This window comes from Petaurus breviceps, unplaced genomic scaffold (genome assembly GCF_028583685.1).
Source record: "Petaurus breviceps papuanus isolate PSGF00001 unplaced genomic scaffold, PetGlider_PUasm1.0 140, whole genome shotgun sequence".
In the NCBI taxonomy this organism is placed as follows: Eukaryota; Metazoa; Chordata; class Mammalia; order Diprotodontia; family Petauridae; genus Petaurus; species Petaurus breviceps.
The window spans coordinates 32,253,629-32,275,892 of record NW_027185698.1 but is presented as its reverse complement, the minus strand read 5'-3'; the positions used below and the strand labels follow the sequence as shown (position 1 = coordinate 32,275,892).

Sequence of the window (22,264 nt, the reverse complement as noted above, 5' to 3'; positions counted from 1 at the left end):
GCTTCTTAAACTGTGGGTTGTTTGTTAAAATTGGGTTGCTGAAAACTTGGCAGTAGTAAAAAAAGGTTAATGAATGTGCAAGGACCAAAAATTAATTAAAAATCAAATGTGTAATGAATCCAAGGTGTTTCTGGCAGTACTTGCCCATGTTGCATCCATGCAACTTCACTGCAGCCTTGGTTCCGAACACAAAGCATGCACACTTTGTGCTGTGCATGCTATCAGGCCCACCCTGTACCAATGAAAGTTTCCAAACCATGAAAAAGGGTCCCAAGTGGAGAAAGTTTAAGAAGTCCTGACCTAGGCTAACCCATGCCTGAGTTTCAGCCAGTCCTTTTTATAGTGCGTGGCATGTAGTAGGCAGTTAGTAAATGTTTATTCATTGATTGCTGCTGTGCCTCTGATAAGTTGTCATATCTTCTTGGTTTAAAGTACTCAATTGATGGAACTCATTACCTCTCGTGGTAACCCTTTCCTCTTCTGGACATTTCTGATTTTTAGGGTTTGTTTTTTTTTCCTTTGGTGGAGCCAAAATTTCCCTCTACAACTTCTGTTCATAGTTTATAGCCCTGCAAGCATGGCAGTTCTAATTGCCTTTCCCAGCCTTTCAAATACTTGAAGAAAGCTATCATGCCTTAAGTCTTCTCCATGCTGAACACCTCTTGTCCCTTCAGAATCAATGGTCTGTGCTGTGATCTTTTGACCATCCTGGTTTCCTACTCTTAGATGATAATTGTGTCCACAGTGCTCTCTATATAAATATGATCATATTTATAGGTATATTATGTGTATATATTTCTATATGCATGTATATGTTGTATGTGTATATATTTACCTAATGCTTTATGGTTTACAAAGCACTTTACAAATTAACAACTCTGGGAGGGAGGTGGTAGTATTATCCTTATTTTATAAATAAGGAAATTGCGGCAGGCAGGTTCAGTTACTTGTCCAGAATAATGTAGATTGGAAGTATCTGAGGCCAGATTTGAATCCACTTCTTCCTGACTTAAGGTCTGGCATTCTGTTATGTTACCTACCCTTATTAAGTTATTTCCTTTAACCAGATGCCCAAAAGTACAAATGAAACCTCATTTCATCTCCAAAATATAGTGATGTATGTAAGTCATAACTCCCACCATGTAGCAAAATTCCTTACCCAATATTTAGCAGGACATAGCCTGCAGAGCTACTGAATTATTTAAGAAATAAAATTAGTCACCTCAGGGGTAGCTAATTATTCTGTGTAAGAATCTTAAGGTAAATTTCACACCTCATATGGTAAAACAGACTTTAGAGAGCTGAAACAATATGTTCAAGGGATTGAGCTGCAATCGAGGTCTCCTGACTTTCAATCCCATGATTTTTCCAATACGCCATGAATCAGCTCCGAAGAGAGAACTTTCTCCTTGTGCAGAGAAGATGTTTTTCTACTTTGGTAATTCCTAGGACATTTTCAAGGGAAATGCAAGAAGATCAAGTTTCACATCTCATTTATTTCACAACATTAAATCAGTACAGGAGTGTATACCTTGTGCAAGGATAAAAGGATGAAATCCAAACATAATTTATGCTGTGCAAATGATAAGCAGCAACTCACCTTTTTGCTCACAACATAAAATATTTCTCCAGATGAGCTTTCATAATCCCCACATCAGTAAACCTATAGATTTAAGGAGTGCTGTGTTTCTGTCAAAATTTTCTTTTTGCTATAATGGAGGGCAATGGCGTTAGACTCGGGTCATGTCTGTACTATTAACTACTTTTGTACCATTGAGAAAGTCACTCTACCTCTCTGGGTTTCCTTCCCCTTTAGAGAGATGTGAACCTCTATGGTCTATAAAATAGACATAATCTCTACTCAATGTATATGAAATCATAGTTTGGTAATAAAAGTGCCTTACAGTGGCATTGAAACCCATCACTTTCTCTAATGTCATTATAAAGGATGGTTAGATAAACTTTTGTAGGATCATAGTAAATCCTGTGAAGCTATGTTAGAAATCGTACATGCTATATTATATATAGAGAGGGAAACTGAGGCACAGAAGTGAATCGACATTCCAAATTTATATTCATGCCAATAAGAAGCAGCAGTCAGAATTTAAACTCCTGTCCTATTCCATATCCAGTGATCTAATGTCTCAAATATGTGGCCATATATTTTATTTACCTAACTAATCCATGTGCATTTTCAACTCTTTATACTTAAGTGAAGATGAAATTTATTGTATGGCTCTAGTTTATACATTTGGTAGGATGTGGGAGAGGAGATGTCAATATTTCCAACAGAAAAAACTTTAAATACTTAACTTTAAAAAGTAGAAAGTAGTGCAGCTATAGATCTTATGGTAAACCATAAAGAAATTGATGGGACAAGATAAGTAGCATGCATGTGAATGAACAATATATCAATGTTATAAAACAGTTAAACAGATTAGATGTGTTCCATTATTATTTGGGAGTTCAAAGTAAAGCCATGAGGAATAAGAGTCAAAATCAGATTAGAGGGCTAGAAATATTTTCTTCTCAATAGTTTAATAATTTCTTCCTCTTTCTGTTCTTTTTCTTTCTTTGTTTGTGAACTCAGTGCCTGCATTTCTGTGTTTCATCAACATTTGTGTCTGCCTACCCAGAATTTGTGATGATGTCAATCCAGTCATGGGAACAATTTTAATTTTGTTCTTTGTATGACCACCTCTATTATTTTAGAAACACATGCAGATAATGGTAGTTGGCTTAATTGCTTGTTAAATGAATGTTTAAATGGAAAAAAATGGAGCTCAGAGAATTTTCACTGATGTTTCTTTCCACTTGGTGAAATACCACTTTTATTTTCTAAGAGAAAGTATTTAAGTAGCAGATGATCTGGGTTTGAATCCTGGCTTTGTATGCTTATGTGACCTTTCCCTCCCTCCCCGTGGGCCCCAGGTTTCTCATCTGTAAAATGAAAAGATTAGATTAAGAGAATATGCGGTGTCCTTTCTAGCTTTAGGTCTTACAATCTTTGGATTTATTAATTCTGAAAACCCTGGGACTTACTGAATTTGAATCCCAGAAGGAAGGCTGTTGAGACAGGATAGAGGTCATAGCTAGTTTATATTGTTCCAAGTTGCCTTAACAATAAAAGTATAGGGGCGGCCAGGTAGCACAGCAAGTAAGAGCACCGGCTCCAGTGTCAGGATGACCTGGGGATCGAATCTGGGCTCAGACACTTAGCACCCACCCAGAAACATCTGGCCGTGTAACCTTGAGCAAGTTACTTAACCCCAATTGCTTAGGGACGGCCAGGTGGTTCAGCGAGTAAGAGCACCGGCCCCAGTGTTGGGATGACCTGGGGATCAAATCTGGGCTTAGATACTTAGCACCACACCCAGAAATAACTGGCCATGTAACCTTGAGCAAGTTACTTAACCCCGATTGCTTTAAAAAAACAATAAAAGTATGCATTCATACAGAGCCAGCTAGTAAGGAGGAATGGACTCAAAAATCCCCCATTTATTTACCCTTATTTCAGTTATGTGTTAAACATGGCTGTTGGGTGATTTGATCTATAGAAGTAAACAGGAATTTCAGTGGTTGGATTCAGTACTGTCAGAGGTAGTACTTACAGTACTAAGTTTGTGAATCCATCAATATTTTGAAGAAGTTAATTAAACAAGACTGTCCCCTATCATTAACTTTCTTATTACCACCCAGTCTTGAGTTGAGTTTCTTGATATGGGTTCTCTCTTAATTAACTTTCCTGATCTATAGGACTGGCAATCTACCACAGATGTTAAATTGAAAATAAGACAAAATTTTAACAAAATCTACCTTGAAGGATTGCTGTGAGGGAAGCCCTTTGTAAACTTTCAACTTCTAAAATAATGCATTATTCTTGTTATTAAAGTTTGGCTTTATCTCATGTATAATGTATTTTCCTTTCTATTTAAAGAAGGTGGAAATATACAAAGACTTTGCATTAACCCAGTTGCAATAAGATCAGAAAATTTACCTGTTCTTTTTTTGAAGAAATTCTTTTGAAATAGTACCAAAAATTATGTCATTGCTTTAGTAAAATGGTGAGAGGGAGAACTCAGAATATCATTCTGATGGTCACAACTGGATTCATTAGAGTGTGAAGTGGGATGGAAGCAAAGCCTGAAAGGGTCTTTTCACAGAAACACAGAAATTCAGGTGAAAAGGGACCTTAATGATTACTAGGTCTCAACCTCACACTTGGCTGTGACCCAGAAATGGAAAGTAATTTACCTAAGGACACATAGCTCATTAGTAGAACTGGGACTAGAACCCATGTCTCCTTATTAATGGTCCATTATGACTTCATTAAATATGCCAGGATAATTTTAAAATATGTGCAAATGTAAATAATGAGTTTACTAAGAATATTGTATTTGCATATACTTTTAATTATTTTATGATGTATTATTAAAGTAAATTTCTTCTTCAAAATGTCAACCACTAAAATCCTACTCTGATGTCTTAATATGGTGTGGACTTGACCAAAGGTTGTATGAGTAGATCCTCAGTTCTAGAAGGTCCTGCCAAACTGGGAAGGTTTCAAGAGTGAGCCTGTTGACAGATTATAGATCTTTCTGACAAAGATCAATATAGCTAAGACCTGAGAAGGGTTATCACAAAAGTGACTATAGTACAATGAATTTTGCAGCCACAACAACAGATAAGGACCATTGTCCAAGACATAGAGGGAAATTTCACCCTAAGAAATCTAGGATCTTGAAGTATTGAAATTATGTGTGTTTGCATGTGCACACATACACACACAATCATCTTTTGCTGTTGTTTTTCTTCTTAAAAGGAAGTGGGAAAGAATTGTATGACTAACCTGGATATATGAGCTCCTATTAAGAGTAGTGTCAATCCTAAGTCTCCCGAATTTGAAATGAGAACATCCTGAAGACTATTGCTATAAACATCTAGAGTTACCAGGAAGTTAGCAGGAAGCCTGGTTGGTGCATGTACCTGGTGGTTGTGAAGCTATTACATAATGGTGAATCTTCTCTGCCTGGAAGTCTTAGCATCTTTCTAAAGGTTACTGAGTCTTTAAAAAAAGGTTTAAAAGCAAAAAAAAAAAAAAAGAGAGAGAAAATTGTGCATAAATGGCCATGGCTTCTCCCCCACCCCCCAATTATGTTTTATTTTCAAGCAAAATGGACACAGAGGATGTCAGCAAAGATAATGGAAGGACCCATGTCAGAGTTTGTGGAGTAACCAGGGTTAGAATTAGTTAGTGAGTTTGAGTTTGTGCAAGGTATTGCTCTTAGGGTTTTTTTTCAGTTATAAAATCAGATTGGACTAGGTGTTTTTAAGGTGCTTTCAAATTTGAATGTTCTTTGTTTCTAAAAACAGGTATAGTTGAAAGGTAAATTAGAACATAGAACATAGAATGTTCAATCTGGAATGAAGCTTAGAAAATAGAAGTTGGAGAAACTTATGTTGTATGCTAAGCTTCCTTTCAACTCTGATATCCTGTGATTTCTTTTTTAGAATGATACATTCATTCTCTTAAATGAATTCATCTGTTCAATTACCATCTTTATTCAGATGACTCACAAATCTACATCTCTTGCCTGAACTCCAAACCTCTATCACCTACTGCCTCCTGGATATCTCTACTTGGAAGCTCTGCACATCTCAAGCTCCTAAATGGACCTTATTTCCATTCCTTCTAAACAAACCCATCCTTCTTAATAACTCACTTATTTCTGTTGAGAGCACCTTCCAGTCACCCAGTTTGTCAGCTCTGGAGCCATTCTCTTCCTTCCCTATCTTCAATAATTTGGCAAGTATTATTAATTCTCTACAAGATATGCCGCTGGCTTTTCTCTGTTGATATAGCCATAATTCCAATTCAGACCCTCATCACAAAGCCTGTAGCAGGTGCCTACTAATTGGTTTTTCCTATTTCCAGTCTCTCTTCAATCCATCCTTCACATAGCTGCCAAATTGATCTAACCATGTCACTGCTGCTCAAAAAGCTTCACTGGCTCCCTATTGCTTCTAGGATAAAATACATATTCCTCTGTTTGCCACTTAAAATTATACTTTACTCTGGCTACAAATACTCTTTTGATACTTTACATCAATTCCTCCCATGCACTCAATGTTCCAGGCAGACTGGGCCTATTTGTAGTTCATTGTACATGATATTTCATCTTCCATGTTAATACCTTTACAAGGCTATCCTCCATTTCTGAAATGTTCTTTTGTATCTCTTTTTCTTAGAATCCATAAGTCCTTTCATGGCTCAGTTCAGATGTCCTCTTTTATTTAAACCTTTCTCAATTACGTTAGTATTTTTGAAATTACTTTGTATTTACTTATGAGTATGTGTATAATACCTTTTCTCCCAGCCCTAGTAAAATGTAGTGTCCTTGAAGACAGTGACCTTTTATTTTTGTATTTGTTTAAAACAGTGAATCTTTTTTCAGTTATTACTTACTATTACTCATTTGCCAGTTGACAAATTCAGAATAGAGAGTTTTGAAAATAGTGGGCAATAAATGTATAGCACCAATGAGATATTCATAGCACCTATAGTGCCTATGAATATGCTGGTGTAATTCTGAATTGCAAAATTTAACAGACTCTTTACATGGAAGACAGAACCAAAACATTTATTCAAACACCAGAAAGCTGAATTCCAACACCAGAAAGCGCAATCCATTATAGCAACAAAGGAATCTATACACAATAATAATGCAGGGGGTACCACCATCCCAAGACTTCCTTCTGCTAGGCCCTTTCCACAAATGAATAGTCACAGCTCACTGCCTGCTTCCCCTCTCTCTCCCTCTCCTCTGACCAACTTCTCAGCTCCCCTCCACCCTTCCTGCTCAACCTTTCCTCTTCCACCCATTCAGCAAGTTCCTCCCACCACAGGCTTTATGTGACTCAGACTCATGTGTCCTAGGCTTCCATGTGACTTAAGCAGGTCACATGGGCCTATTCATGGATGGGAAAGATCTTCCTGTTTACATTAACGTTACAAAATGCTTGCCAAATTTCATTTCATGGTGGAAAGTTACAGAGAAAACTAGGAAGATTTGTAAGAACTAATGTAGAGTGAAATGAATAGATCCCAAAAATTTATACTCCTTTATAATAATATTATGAATAAAAATAACTTTGAAAGATCTGATCGATGAAATGATAAACCAGGACTGCAGAGAAATGAAGTTGAAGCATCCTACCCACTTCCTGGTAAAGAAGGTGATAAACTCAAGATTCAGAATGAGGCATGCATTTTTGGACATGTCCAAAGAAGGAATTTGCTTTACTATACATATTACAAGGGTTTTCTTTTTCTTCTCTTGTTCAATTGGGGAAAGGGGAGAGAAAATGAATGCTTATTAATTGAAAAAATCAAATTAAGAATGAAAAGATGACTCACTGCTCTGAAATAAATTCCAAACTACCATTCTATGATTTTATAGAATGTGATAGAATATGTGAATAAACATGGTATATTTAATAAAAACCAGACTGCTTTCCAGGTTCCTCCGCATACCATGAAAACCCTTGATAGAAATATTTACTGGGATTAGTTTTGAAGACTGGGAAATAAAAGTCTACTGATGAAAACTAATGGTAGAAGTCAGATTTTATGATCATTTGGGTCCCACAATCTGCTCAACTTTGCAAAGACTACAGAATGAACAAGATTTTCAGGCTCCTATTTATCACTGTTGTGTTGCTAGGCCACAGTTGGTTAGGGTGATCAGATTTCTTATAATGGAATGGTCCTAAAAAAAACCTTTGTTCAACTACAGTAAAGGTTCCCCACCCCGAATTATTACTCATTACTATGACTCTCACTTAACAATACTTGCCAGTTGACAAAACTATCATATTTCTATTGGGATAGGTGAGTTCTGTGTAGTAAAAGTTTTCTTTCAACAAATACATGCTTGATATGGCTACAGTTTTTTTTAATGTATTCATACATTTTGACAGAAAAGATGCTTTCTAACAAACTCTCAAACCATACCTTTTCAAAAGTACATTACTGAGATGGTATTGAGGAGGAAAGAAACATACATGGATCTGATTATTGATTATTAACAGAAAGAAGGAATATGTCTTTTGGTTTTGCTCATAAGGGGTATCATTGAAGAGTATGGACAACCACAGTTTTGTTTCCTCTTAATGTCTATTCATAGTATAGTTCTTTTATATGTATAAGGCTGGCACCTAATGGTGAATAAAACCACTGCCTGGAAAAAGCTCCTGTTTTCTTTGCCTTGTACCATTTATTGATTCCCCCCACCCCAAATTCTTTATAGTCAACATTCTTTACATCATAGTAACATACCATCATATTCACAGTCCACAATTTCCTAAGTTATTTCCCAATCACTGGGCACACATTTTTTAGGCTTTAATTATTACAAATAATGCTATGTACAATTCTATTTTTCTGTGTATGACTCTTTTTGTCTTCTGGAATTTGTCCTATGGGAATAACTTTCTTGGGAATTAGATTGAGTAGTATAAACAATTTAATAACATTCATTATATCATTTCAAACTATTTCAGAATGATTGAACAAACTCATGGTTCCACAGGTCAACTGGCATACTTGTCTTACCATAATCTTTTCAACAATGAATTTTTTCTCTTTTTGAACATCTTTGTGAGTTTGTTGGTAGGGAGGTGATATCTGAGGTTTGTTTTAATTTGCATTTTTAAGTATGATTATGAAATATTTTCGTATGGTTTTTGATAGTATAAGTTTCTTATGACAGTCATTTGTTCCTGACATTCGACCACTTTTCTATTAGATAATTGTTCTTGATCTTTGTGTCAGCTTCCTAAAGGTTTTGAATGACAGCTTTTTATATATTTCAGGCAACACTTGTTTCCCAAAATGTATTTTATTGATCTAGCTGCATTGATTATTTGTGCTAAAACTTTTAAATTTTATATAATTGAGATAAATTTTTATAGTTTCTTCTGTGCCTTGTCAGGTTCTGGTTTTTATTTCTATCCATAAATGTGAAAGATAAAATTCTAAATTTTATGTTTTTTATATTTAATTTTTTTCCAGAGGGAATTTATTTTTCACCAAACTGCTTTTAAATTTCCCAGCAATTATAGTTCTTGTTAAAAGGAACACCTTCCTCAGTAGTTTATGTTCCTGGGTTTACTGAACTCTAGACTTTGGTCTTTTCCTACAGATTCTTGTCTCCCCAGCACCTAATACAGTGCCTGGCACATACTTGCCACTTAATAAGTGATTATTGATTAATTGATTTCTAAGTCTTGCTTATCTAGACCATTTCACTAATCTTTTAAAAAAAAATTTTATCCAATGCTAGGTAATTTTGATAAGTATTTTTAGATTAGTACAGTTTATATATATATATATATATATATGTGTGTGTGTGTGTGTGTGTGTGTGTGTGTGTGTATTGCTGAGCCCCTTTTGTACTTTTCAGAATTATATACTTTCATATTCTTTCTTTTTTATATCATAGACATTTATTGAATAGATTCACATATACTCATGCATACACGAAACACATGCACTCCATAGATTACGTATAGTCTGTTGATACCATATTTCTTCTTCCCCATCTGGCATAACTACATGTAGACAAAACAGATCTCACATCTCCCTTAGAAGTTAACTAGATCTGATCAGTCACCATACAGTCATTCAATTCATATTATTTATTGAGTATATACTATTTATGAGATTTTGCCAAGCATTGATATGTATGGGTGGTATTAGGGCTATACTAGAATTTTATTTTTAAAATGTTGTGGTATAATGTATAGAAAGCCAACCTTAAAGCTAGAAGAAATATACATTTGGGCCCTGCCTCTCACATGTACTGACCATATGACCCTGGACAAGTCATTTAATCTCAATGCTCTGGAAAACTAACTCCATAAGTTATATAGAATATGCCTTTATATTCTTAACCTTTTATGCTTTCAAATGAATTTTATTATTTTGTCTAATTTTGTAAAATACCCTTTTAGTGATATAATTGGTATAACATGTAGCATTATTTAGGTAATATAATTTTTACTAAATTGATATGGCTCTGCTGTGAATGCTGAGTACTTTTCCTATTATTAAGGTCTTGTTTGAGTGTAAAAATTGGTTTTAGTTGTAGACTAAAGACCTATGTGTGTTTTGTTATGTCAGTTCCTAGATGCTTCTTGCATTTTGTTGTATTTTTAAATCAAATTTATTTCCCTATCTCCTTTTGTTTTTTTTTTCTTTATTGAAGTCATGAATCACTTTAAATTTGGCATGGTTAGTTCTCTAAGTAAAATACCATATAGTCAAACTGAGATCATATTGTTTTTTCTTCTCCTTATGTTTATTCCCTCAATTTCTTTTTCTTATCATTGCTATACCTAGTATTTCTTGCAGTTTGTCAAATGAGAATGAAGACAATGAGCTTACTTGCTTTATTCCAGATATTACTGAGAAAGCTTTTGTTCCTTTGTTCCTTTTTTTCCTACAAATATTTTTTTTTCCTTTTTGGAGGGGTGAATGCAGGGCAGTTGGAGTTAAGTGACTTGCCCAAGGTCACATGGCTAGTAAGTGTTAAGTGTCTGAGGCCAGATTTGAATTCAGGTTCTCCTGACTCCAGGGCTGGTGCTCTATTCATTGCACCACCTAGCCACTCCCCAAACAGTATTTCTAACAGCATTTCTTGGAGACCTCCCAAATTCAACATTTACAGTACTGAATTTGTTGTCTTTACCCTCCCCCCCAAACCTAACCCTCTTTAATATTTCTGTTTATGTCAAGGTACTACCATTGTTTTAGCCTTTCAGATTTATAACCTTGACATTATCTTTGATTCTTCATTTTCCCTCATCCCACATAACCAGTTGCCAAATTTTGCATTTTCTACCTCTCATCTTACCCCCTTCTCTCTGTTGACACAGCTACTTTCATTCAATAATGACCCTTCGTCTCGATTATTTTAATAGCTTTTGAATTGCTCTCTCTGCCTCAAGTCTTTCTCAGTCCTCCACTCACCTGCCAAGTAATTTTCCTTAAGTATAAATCTGACTATATCCAGTGGTTCCTGTTGACTCTAGGACCAAATATAACTTCTCTGTTGAATTTGGCCCCAACTTATCTTTCCAGAATCATTGAACATTACTCCCTTTCCCGTGATCTATGATCCAAAAAATTGGCCTTCTATCTGTTCCTCAGACATGGTTCTCTGGTACCCATTTCCTTGTCTTTGTACTGAATTTCTCCCATGGTTGGACTGCATTTTCTCCTCACCTCCATTTCATAGAATCCCTCTTCCTTCAAGATGAAGGTCAATCACCACCTTCTACAAGAAGCCTTTTTTGATCTCCTCACTCAAGTTAGTGCCCTCTCAACTACCTTATATTTAATTGCACTGTATTTATTTATATTTATTTTGCATATACTTGCATATGTACTAGTTTTCCCATTAGAATGCAAATTCCTTGAGAACTCAGGGAATGATTCATTACTTGTGTTTATGTCACAGAGTAGGCATTTAATGAATGCTTATTGGTTGGTTGGTATTTCATTGGTCTTTTCAAAAATCAGTTATTTTTATCAGTTATATAGTTTTTTGTTTTCATATTTGTTTATCTTATTTTTAGGATTTTTATTTTTGTGCTTCTTTGGGGATTGTTTAGTTAATTTTCTTGCTTGTGATTTCATGTTCAACTATTCCGTCCTCTCTTTCTCTTTTTTGTCAATGTAAGTGTTCAAAGATAACACACTTCTCCCAAGGATGGCTTTAGATTTGCCGCCACCCATTTTGGCACACTGTTTTCCTTATTTTCTTTAATATAATTATTCATTATTCTTATTATTCTTTGACTTCTTTATTCTTTAGGATGTAATTATTTGGCCTGAGTACTTTATTAATATTTTATTTGTTGGTTATAATGTTTATTGCATTATAGTCTACAAAGGATGTTTGGAATATATTGGTTTGTTTACATCTGTTTATGAGCTCCTGTCACTTCTTAGGGTCTTTGTAAATGTACCATGTCATGCTAAAGAATGGGTATATTCTTTTTGGTTTCTATTCTTTAATCACCAAATGGCTATTATATCTAAATCTTAGAGGCATGGAGTGCATGTGTGTGCGTGTTTGTGCACACGCTTGCACGTGTGCGTATGTTCCATTTTTATAGAGCCTAAATAATGCAGTTTCTCTACTTGTTTCTGACTATATTTTTACTCATACCTTGGCCTAGAGGATGACTGCTACTTAAGCTTTTTTATATTCAGTCAAGGAACAAGAACTTCTAGTCTAACCCCTGATTTTAATTCATCATCAGTTTTTATGTTTTAGACGTGCTTCTTATGTAGAGAAAATTATTGTTTTGTTTTCTCATCCATTTTGCCACCATCCTCCTCCATTTTATGGTTAAGTTCATCGTACTCTATTTTACAAACTCCAAGTGCCAGCTGTACTGGCTAATTTGGTATTTCTCATACTTGACATTCTATTTTCCATCTCTGTGTCTTTGCATTGGTTGTCCTTCAGACCTGGAATGGGCACCTTCCTCATTCTACTCTCGTAGAATCTTTAGCTTTCTTTAGGGTCCAACTGAAATGCCACTCTCTATAGGAGGCCTATCCTGATCTTCCTTACGTTACAGTTATGGTTATGATTGTTATTTGTTTTCTGTCTGCCAAATCTTATTATAGTAAGTCTGTTCTAAGTCTGTAAGAAGTGAAAGTAAAAGCATTTATCAGGTGTGTACTAAGGGCAAAACATTGTTTTAGGTGCCAGGGATAAAAATGGAAAAGCAGAAGTAGTCCATGCTCTCAAGGAACTCTCATTCTTTATTGAGTTTCAGTCACAAGTTAGATGGATAGGTTATATTGTACTTAGAGTACATCATCAAAACAAATGTTAATATATCTTTAAAAATGTAATTCCCACTGAAAAATGCTATCTCCTCCTGATGTTGAAATTTATGGAAGTGCTAAGGACTTTGGTGAATAAGGAACTAGTTACTGTCATCCTGTTTCAGTCTGGACAAGATCTACCTCATTAGAAGAGGTCTGTGCCCTTTTTAGTCTTTTCTGCTGTCTCTGTTGTTGCTGAGAAGGAAGGAGTAGTTCATTCTCCAGTTTGATTCATGGACACTGGTCCGTGGTGATTGACCTGCAACACCTACAGAAGTATTCATCAGGTCGTGTTTCCATAGGGTTTGATTCATTGGATGATGGCTTTGGAAGATAAATTGGAAGTAGGACTGGTGGTGGATGTGGAGGGAGCTGATAATCCCAGGGTCTTACTTTCTGGTCAGTGGCAATTGGCTATCACTTAGTAGTGATGAGGAAGGTAGATCTCTTCTTCACAGTGACTGCTCTCTTCAGTGATGGCTTCAGGGACCAGACTAGAAGCAGAGCCAGTGGTTTACATAGTACTGCTATCCTCAGGGCTCTTAGCTTTAAAGACCTGGGATAACTTAATTAGGGTTTGAGGGGAGATGGTGCTGGTGGCTTGACTCTCCTGGCATATGCTTCCTACTTTCTCTTCCTCGGGCCCCTTACAACTTCTGCTAGACTGAACTGCCCCTAATCTGCATGTCTTTCTGAATCTACTTGTTGAGAGGGTTTTTCCCCCCCTTTTAAAGGCTTCTATCTGTAGACTTTGAATCAGTCAAAACGGTTACTGAATTCTGTACTCTATTTCAACATCACCAAACCAAAAGAAATTTCTAAACTAAGAGTTCTAGGTTATAATTGTTCCTTCTCCACTTTAATAATTCTTGGACTTTACATAAGATGTTAAGGAATCATATTCAGAGCACATATTTCTAGTTTTTACTGGAGAATGCCCGTCTTCCCCTCATAATGAAATCAGCTGGTCATCTCTTGAACTGTCTACAGAATGTCATGGATGCCAGATCTGTTTAAATAAAGGTAAAATGAAGACCTTATTCCCTCTTAGGATGAGTAGATTCTGCTGGGTGAGAGAGGCTGCTTGAGGTAGCAGTGCTCTCGGTGGGTTCCTGTCTGGTCTTTTCCATCAATAAGCACAATAGGAAAGTATTTGTAGTACTCAATTATATCTTCTACTGAATCAAATTTCTGAAATACAAAAAAAGGATTTAAAAATTATTCACAATTACAAACTGTGTCCATGACAAGCCAAACAGTTTAGTTCAACAAATTCAATAAATACATTAGGCTCTTGTGACCACTAAAGAGAGATATAAAGAACTGGACTGAGATCTTGAATTTCTTTTTAAGCTAGTCAGTGATTTAACATGGTCTGTGTGCATTGGGAAGGTTTAGCATAGATGACACAAGTCAGATGCTTAAATGAGGAAGGTAGAGGGAAACGTATCCCATTGTTATAGCACTTGACAACCAACTGAACCAACATTGGAGGGGTTGCTCCTTGAGAGAGGGAGAGGGCAAGAACTTAGCTCCTAGTGAGCCATGTTACATCATAATCAAGCTAAATTGATTTGGTTTCTTACATGAAACGAGAGGGGCTAACTTCTAGCTAATCCCAAGTCCCTAATCCCTCTGGGGACAGTACACATGTTCAGGGAATGCCAAAAGGGGCCATCATTTCCCTGCCCTGTTCCTTAAGAAGGAAGATGTTATATATTTTTCCTTTATTGTTTTGGGATGGGATGGGCCCTAAGCAATAAAATAGGCAGTAGCCTGTTAGGACTTTGCATGATGTTTGTCAAGGTGTACCAGTATATATGTTGAAGTATGGAAGAATTTGAATATTTGAGGAGGAACTTCCCTGTGGAGTCTTCCCAGATTCTTTAGTACTGAGTCCTGGGGAAGACATCTGAGACAGAAAATACAGAAGTCAGCAAAAAGCTATCCAGCATTTGACTTGTGTCAAACATATTGCAGGAGTTTTTCTGAGATAGTAAGTAATGGGTGAGGTGGATACCACCCCTCCCATTTTTGCTTTAATACCTTGACTAGTTAAGAATATCTCAATCAATTACTTATAGGCCTTAGAATAAGTACTAAACAGCCTTCCAGCTGGGATGATGTTGCATAAGAATCAGGTTCAGAAAGTTGACCATACCTCAAGGGATCATCTATAAATTATTAAACAAGCTCAGATGAGATTGATTTCCAGAAGTTAGAGAAAGTGTCTCTTTCCAAAATATCCCTGGGGAAGAACTACCAGTGGGTGAAAACTCTTGGTCAAATCTCCTTCCCGCTTTGGCCAGTGGAGATCCTTCCTCCTGGTGTTCTAGCATCATCTCTAGATCAGTTTGCAGTGGTATCTGCATCCGAATGCCAAGGATAGATGGATGAAGTTCACCATGTTTAAGGGGAAATTCCTGAACACACTTCAAATGGGAGAAAAGGACTTTTAGCATCCCAGAGCTGTGAATTATTCCTTTGCCACATGTCTTCTCTAAGTTTGAGCCCATTTTCCCCTGGATTCTGTATGTATTGATGGGAGAGTCAGTCATAGTCTTTGGATGTTTTGTACTAATTTCTTATCATGACCCTTTTAGTCCATATTCCTTTCTAAAAACTACTTAAGGCTGAATGACTAAGTTGATTCTTAATAGAAGCACACTACTAGGGGCTTAAGCAAGTCTATGACTTTAGAGAGATACCTCTTGCTCCTCAGGGACACCCCTGGAATGCTGAAGGAGGGTATTAAAGTTTTAGGGACCTGACTCATCAATGAGAGCCAAAGTTGTTTTGAAGTCATCTGAGACCTTATATGGGCTACATTTTTTAGCTAAGGAGAGGGATAAATACTGTTAGGTAAATTCCCTTTGCTCATATTGGACAAGTCAGAAAGGAACTTTAAAGGAACCTGGTCTACCTAGACCCTGAATTATCTGGAAGGATTATGGTAAAAAGATAAATCTGAAAGTCATTAAGTAATGTTACTTCTTGGATCATTCTGTCTAGTAGCTGTACTCAAAAATGACCCTCTTCTATACTCCCCCCAACTTCAGTTTATATGTAGTTCTATGTTCTGGGCATGTTATATTTCAGGGGACTATGTCTTTTCTGGGCAGGTAGGTGGTACAGAGGATAAAGTGCTGGGACTAGAGTCAGGAAGACTCATCTATGTGAGTTCAAATCCAGCCTCAGACACTAAATAGCTGTGTGACCCTGGGCAAGTCACTTAACCTTGTTTGCCTCAGTTCCTTATCTGTGAAATAAGCTGAAGAAGGAAATGGGAAACTATTCCAGTGCCTTTGCCAAGAAAACCCCAAATGAGGGTCACAAAAAGTCGGACACCATTGAAATGAACAACAAAAACAACAGGACTAGAGTTTAAGTTCTGGCTTTGCATTTTGACCTAACAATCTGGTGAAATAAGTAGTGTGATTATTATTGTATTCCTATTTCGCAGATGAAGATTCTGAGGCTCAGAGAGGATATGTATGTAAAACATTTTGAACTATAAAAATTTTAACATGTATGTTATCAACATTATTATTGTTGTTGTTGTTATCAAGGGTACTGAGAGCTTTTCTATGCTTTGCCTAGTAGAGACTACTATCTCTGTAGCTTTTATAACAACTAAGCTATGGTGAGTCAGTAATGGGCCTATAATACTTTTCAACAGGATAAGGAAGAATTTCAGTAGCATTCAGTTCAAGTTAATCCAAAAAGCATTTATTATGAACCTGCTATTTCCCAGGCCTAGTGTTAAGGAATAGGAATGTAAAGATAAAAAATTACTTAGCCCCTGATCATAAAGAGCTTATTATATAACATAAGGAATAAGACACAATGAGTATAATACCTACAAGTAGACTGAGTTAAGTACCAAGGATAGGGCTATACAAAGAGATATGAGAAACATGATAAATAGTTTTTCACCAGGAGAGAATAATAAACCAATATAATTGGATAGTTAGACAAATTAGATTCATTGCTTAGATTCATAAAGCTCTTTTGTCTGATAAGTGTCAATTGAATCAAGATTAATGATATAACTTTCTTCACATAGAGCCAACTAAAGTGTTAAAATAACTATGTTGAGCATTAAACTGAGAATCAGAAGCTGAGTCCTAATTCTAGCTGTATCAATATCTGATGATTGAACAAACTTAAGCATGTGATGAGATCCTTTCTGGGTCTCAGGTCTTTTACTCTTGGAACTGATGATCTCTAAGACCTTTCCCACCTTTGAATTGCTAAAAGTTCAAGTCATAATAATGTAAAATCACTGGGATTGTGCTTATATGAAGAAAATAAAACAAGTCTGTTCTCCCAAATAACCAATCAATTTAGTAGAGGTAGAGTGTCAAATTAGTCCAACTTTGACAAAAAATCAGCAAACCCACCACAAAACAGTGTTTGACTCATTTTAAATTTTGAAAACCAACTATACTCTTTCTGTGATGAGATCCTCTGTTGAAGACATATTCACCATAACAAATCTGAAACTGTGCTATAGAATCTGTAATTTGATGCACAGTCAACTTAGAATCACAGAATTTAAAATTGGAAGAGATCCTAATGATCTACCCTAACCTATGCCCCAAAATGTAATTTACAGGGAAATGAAGATTGTTTTTTCAGACTATAATATGGAGTTGGATGGATAACTTATAGAACACTTCCATTCATATCAATCAGGAAGCACAACAATATATGTATATCCATCCATCCATCCATCTATCTTCTAGCTACCTAATTTTGGACAGACACTACAAATATTCAATGAGCTGGTTCCAGAATTGTTGAGCTTGAGGAAGGTGGTACAGAAATTATAAATGTTTTTAATTACCTCAAGCATCTCCCTAAATCAAAGGTATATTTTTAAATAAGTTTTCTTCCTGTGATCTGTTGTCTCTCTGAAGAGTTGAAGTTGAGAACAAGGTCTCCAATGCATTACAATCAAAGTATTATAAAGGAAATGAATTGTAAAGGATATCATTAAGGAAATGTGATAAAAAAAAAGAAAATGGACTGACTTCGTGAGAGAGATAATTAATGAATATCTTGCATACTTCATTGATGTCCTTGGGATATCAGAAAAATTTGAGGCAGATCTCTAGCATATTAGGGGAATCTTCTACGGTAGATAGATAAACATGAATAAGAGTCATTCAGATGGGCAGCCATGAGTTGCATGGAGGGAATCCTCACATATGAAAGAGTATAACCAAGATGGTGGAGGCCTGGAAGCCATGGCATATGAGAAAACATCAAAGAAACTTAAGGTGTTTATGGTGGAGAAGATGGGGAAAAATATGATAATTAGCTTTATGCATTTGTTGATTAGAGGGATTAGCCTTGTCCTTGGCCTCAGTGGGCAAAACAAAGTGTAATGTGTGAAAGTTTCTGAGAGGCAGATTTTACCTCTATGAGAAAAAACTTCCTAACAATTTGATCTATATGAAAATAGAAAAAATTGACAGAGGAGTTAGTGGTTTCCCCTCTAACTGGTGGCCCTTGATCAGAGGCTGGATCATTTGTCAGGGAAGATATTAAGGAACAAAGGACAGATAGTAAGACTCTTAAGGGAGAAATCAATAAATTTTTTGTTAGTAGAGAAGTTAGAAGATAGCATATTAGAGACAACTCCATTGAATTTTCTCAACATTCTTCTATAAACAACTTTAAAATAATACCTCAAATAAAATTTTGGAGTGTCAGAGCCAACAAAAGGTCAGGGTGAAACATTTTTTCCAGCCCCAGAAAACTTAGGAGGTCAGCAGAAGTTTGTGGTATTGGGGTGGAAACCTGTCTGGAGTTGGGGGCAGCAGCAGCAGCAGCAGCAGTAGCTTCAGGAGCTCTCAGCCCAGAGATGGAAGGGGACCAAATGATTGCTCAGAAAGAAATTACAGGAAACCTTTTTCTCACACTGGATACAATTGGCACTGATTGACAACTCTGTTGCCCAAATGCAGTTTTGGGTTGCAATTCCAGGGCAGAGAGGAGCACTGATGGTTAGTCACAAGGGACCCTGGTTATAGTTCCAAGGCAAAGAGAAACACTGACACTTGTGCTTACAGGGGACTAGGGGCCTTTCCTTTACTAGGGTAAAGAACCAGAACAGACCAGGAGGGCAATGACCACACGTGTCCCAGGATCATACCACCCTAGAAGCAACAAAAATGTGCAGATCTCCATAACTAGTTCTGAAAAAAGCAGCATGAAAAAAAAAAAAAGCCTGAAGCTTGAAACAGTGCCTGCCTGCTCCTATGTGAGGAGAGCACAACTTTAATATAAAGTTCAAAGTCAAGAGGCTGGAAAATGAGCAAACATAAACCCCCTAAAAATGATCATAAAAAGATACTACTGTGGCAGGGAAGACTAAGAAATAAACTCAGAAGAAAACAATGTAAAAACAGCAACAAGCAAAGCTTTAAAGAAACATGCTGATTGTACCCAAGACCAAACAGAATATCCTGGAAAAGTTAAAGGAAGAGATAAAAGTGATAAAGGAAAAATTGGGGAAAGAAATGAGAGTTATGAAAAGAGAATTAACAACTTTGTAAAAGAGGCACAAAAATACTGAAGAAAATAGTAGCTTAAAAAACAAAATTGTCCAAATAGAAAAAGAGGTGAAAAATCTCACTAAAGAAAATCATTAAAAATCAGAATTGGGCAAGTAGAAGCTGACTCCATGAGATATCAAGAAATAATAAAGCAAAGCCAAAAGAATGAAAAAGTAAATGAAAATATCTCATCAGAAAAACAACTGAGATAGAAAACAGATCAAGGAGAGATAATTTGAGAATTTTTGGACTACAATATATGTAACATAATATTTCATGGTAGTTATCTTCATGCATTTATTGATAAGAAGGATTAACCTTGTCCTTGACCTTAGTGGGCAAAACAAAGTGTAATCTGTGAAAGTTTCTGATATAGATATAGCTGATATATATATATATATATATACATATATATATATACATACATACATACATGTATATGAGCTATATATACACACATATACTTACATTTATATAGAGAGATATATACATATTTCAAGAAGTTATTAAGGAAAACTGCCCTGATAGCCTAGATCCAGAAGTTAAAATAGAAATTAAAAGAATCCACTGATTACATCCTGAAAGAGATCCCAAAATGAAATCTCCCAGGAATATAGTCAAATTTCAAAGGTTTCAGGTCAAGAAGAAAATACTGCAACCAACTAAAAAGAAACGATGCAAATATCATGGAGCAACAATCAGTATCACACAAGATTTGACATTTTTCACATGGTTTAGAATATGATATTCTGAAATTCAAAGGAGCTAGGATTACAACCAAGAATAAGCTATCCAAAAAAACTGAGTGTATTCCTTCAGTTGGAAAAATGGACATTTAATGAAATAGAGGACTTTAAAGCATTTCTGATTAAAGCTCAGAGCTAAATAGAAAATTTGACATTCAAACACAAGACTCAAGAGAATTATAATGGGAAGATGATACAAGTAACTCTTAAGAACTTTGTGGGGGCAGAGCCAAGATGGCGGAGCAGAAGCATGACTTTCCCGCGGCTCCGGCTTCCACCTTCCCCAATCCATGTAAAAAGGGGACTCTAAACAAACTTTGGAGCTGCAGAACCCACAAAATGACACAGAGAAGCTAACCTCCTGCTGAGGACAGCAGGGCAGGCCGGCAGGAATCGGCCAGTGCAGCGCTCTGGGAGCCGAGCCCAGCCCCACGTGAAGGCTTTAGCCCCAGGGCAGGCCTGACCAGTGGCGGCCAGAGGGACTGCAGATCAGCAGCAGCTGTGGCCATTTCCAGATTTATCAACACACAGATGCGAAGGACAAAGTGAGAGGTCAGTGCATTCTGGACTTTGGGAGCAGTAAGTGGGAGTGCGTGGCTTTTGACCCCCCGGGCAAGAAGCTGCTGAGACGCCAGTGCCACGTGGCAGCTTCAGCTCCTGGCCTGCAGAGTGTAGGGGGACCAAGCACCAGTCTCAGGGGTAATCGCTCTTGCTTTAACCTGCTTGGATCTAAATTGCAGTCTAGGGTGGAGGTTCTGGGGTATATGTCCAGCTTGCCAGAGTGTGTAGAGACCTCAGAGAGGGTACCCATCTAATACCTCTGGCAGCTAAGAAAACCCCAGCATTTGAGACGAAAGCTCCCCTGTCTGGTGGCAGAGTCCTACTGTGGCAAAAAGCCCAGGGGTCAAGTGACTGAGGGGTGACATGACCAGGCAAAGGAAACAAAGTAGACAGAAGATTCCAACATTAGACTCCTATTTTGGGGACAAAAACGAGCAAAGCATGGAACAGGAAGAAGACAGTGAAGTCAGAACTCCTGCACCAAAAGCTTCAAAGGAAAATACAAGCTGGCTACAGGCCAGAGAGGACCTTAAGAAGCAGATAAGAGAAGTGAAGGAAAAATTGGGAAGAGAAATGAGAACAATGCAAGAAAATTATGAAGTGAGAGTCAACAGCTTGACTGAGGAAAATAACACTATAAAAAACAGACTGACTCAAATGGCAAAAGAGGCTCAAAAAGGCAGTGAGGAGAAGAATGCCTTAAAAAGTCGAATTTGCCAGATGGAAAAAGAATCTCAAAAGCTCAATGAGGAGAATCATGGCTTCAGAATTAGACTGGAGCAAATGGAAGCTAATGACTTTAGGAGAAATCGCGATGCTGTTAAACAGATCCAAACAAATGAAAGAATAGAAGGCAATGTGAAATATCTCATAGGAAAAACCACTGACCTGGAAAATAGATCCAGGAGAGATAATTTAAAAATTATTGGACTACCTGAAAGCCATGATCAAAGTAAGAACCTAGAAATCATCCTCCAGGAAGTTCACAAAGAAAACTGCCCTGATGTTTTAGAATCAGAGGGCAAAATGGAGGTTGAAAGAATCCACTGATCACCTGCTGAAAAAGATCCTAAAAAGAAAACTCCTTAGGAATATTATAGCCAGGTTCCGGAATTCCCAGATTAAGGAGAGAATATTACAAGCAGCTAGGAGGAAACAATTTGAAAATTGTGGGAACACAATCAGGATAACCCAGGATCTGGCAGCTTCTACACTGAGGGATCAAAGGGCTTGGAATATGATATTCCGGAGGGCAAAGGATCTGGGATTAAAACCAAGAGTCACCTACCCAGCAAAACTGAGTATCATGTTTCAGGGGAAAATATGGTCATTCAGTGGAATAGAGGACTTTCAAGCATTCTTGCTGAAAAAACCAGAGTTGAATAGAAAATTTGACATTCAGATACAAGAAGCAAGAGAAACATGAGAAGGTAAACGGGGAAAAGAAATCATAAGGAACTTATCAAAGTTGAACTATTAACATT

The 22,264-nt window shown here is 36.7% G+C and overlaps 2 protein-coding genes across 3 annotated transcripts in view; one reads left to right on the top strand and one right to left on the bottom strand.

The window, feature by feature from the left end:
• Positions 1 to 22,264, top strand: part of ZNF518B (zinc finger protein 518B) — a 51,713-nt gene that overhangs the window by 23,288 nt on the left and 6,161 nt on the right. The gene's annotated exons all lie outside the window — the stretch shown is intronic.
• The window catches only part of CLNK (cytokine dependent hematopoietic cell linker), a 218,525-nt gene continuing 208,469 nt past the window's right edge, over positions 12,209 to 22,264 (bottom strand). The window contains exon 20 of the mRNA XM_069069834.1: positions 12,209 to 14,098. Coding sequence (XP_068925935.1) covers positions 13,955 to 14,098 — 144 coding nt within the window. The 3' untranslated portion in view covers positions 12,209 to 13,954. The remainder of the gene's footprint in view (positions 14,099 to 22,264) is intronic.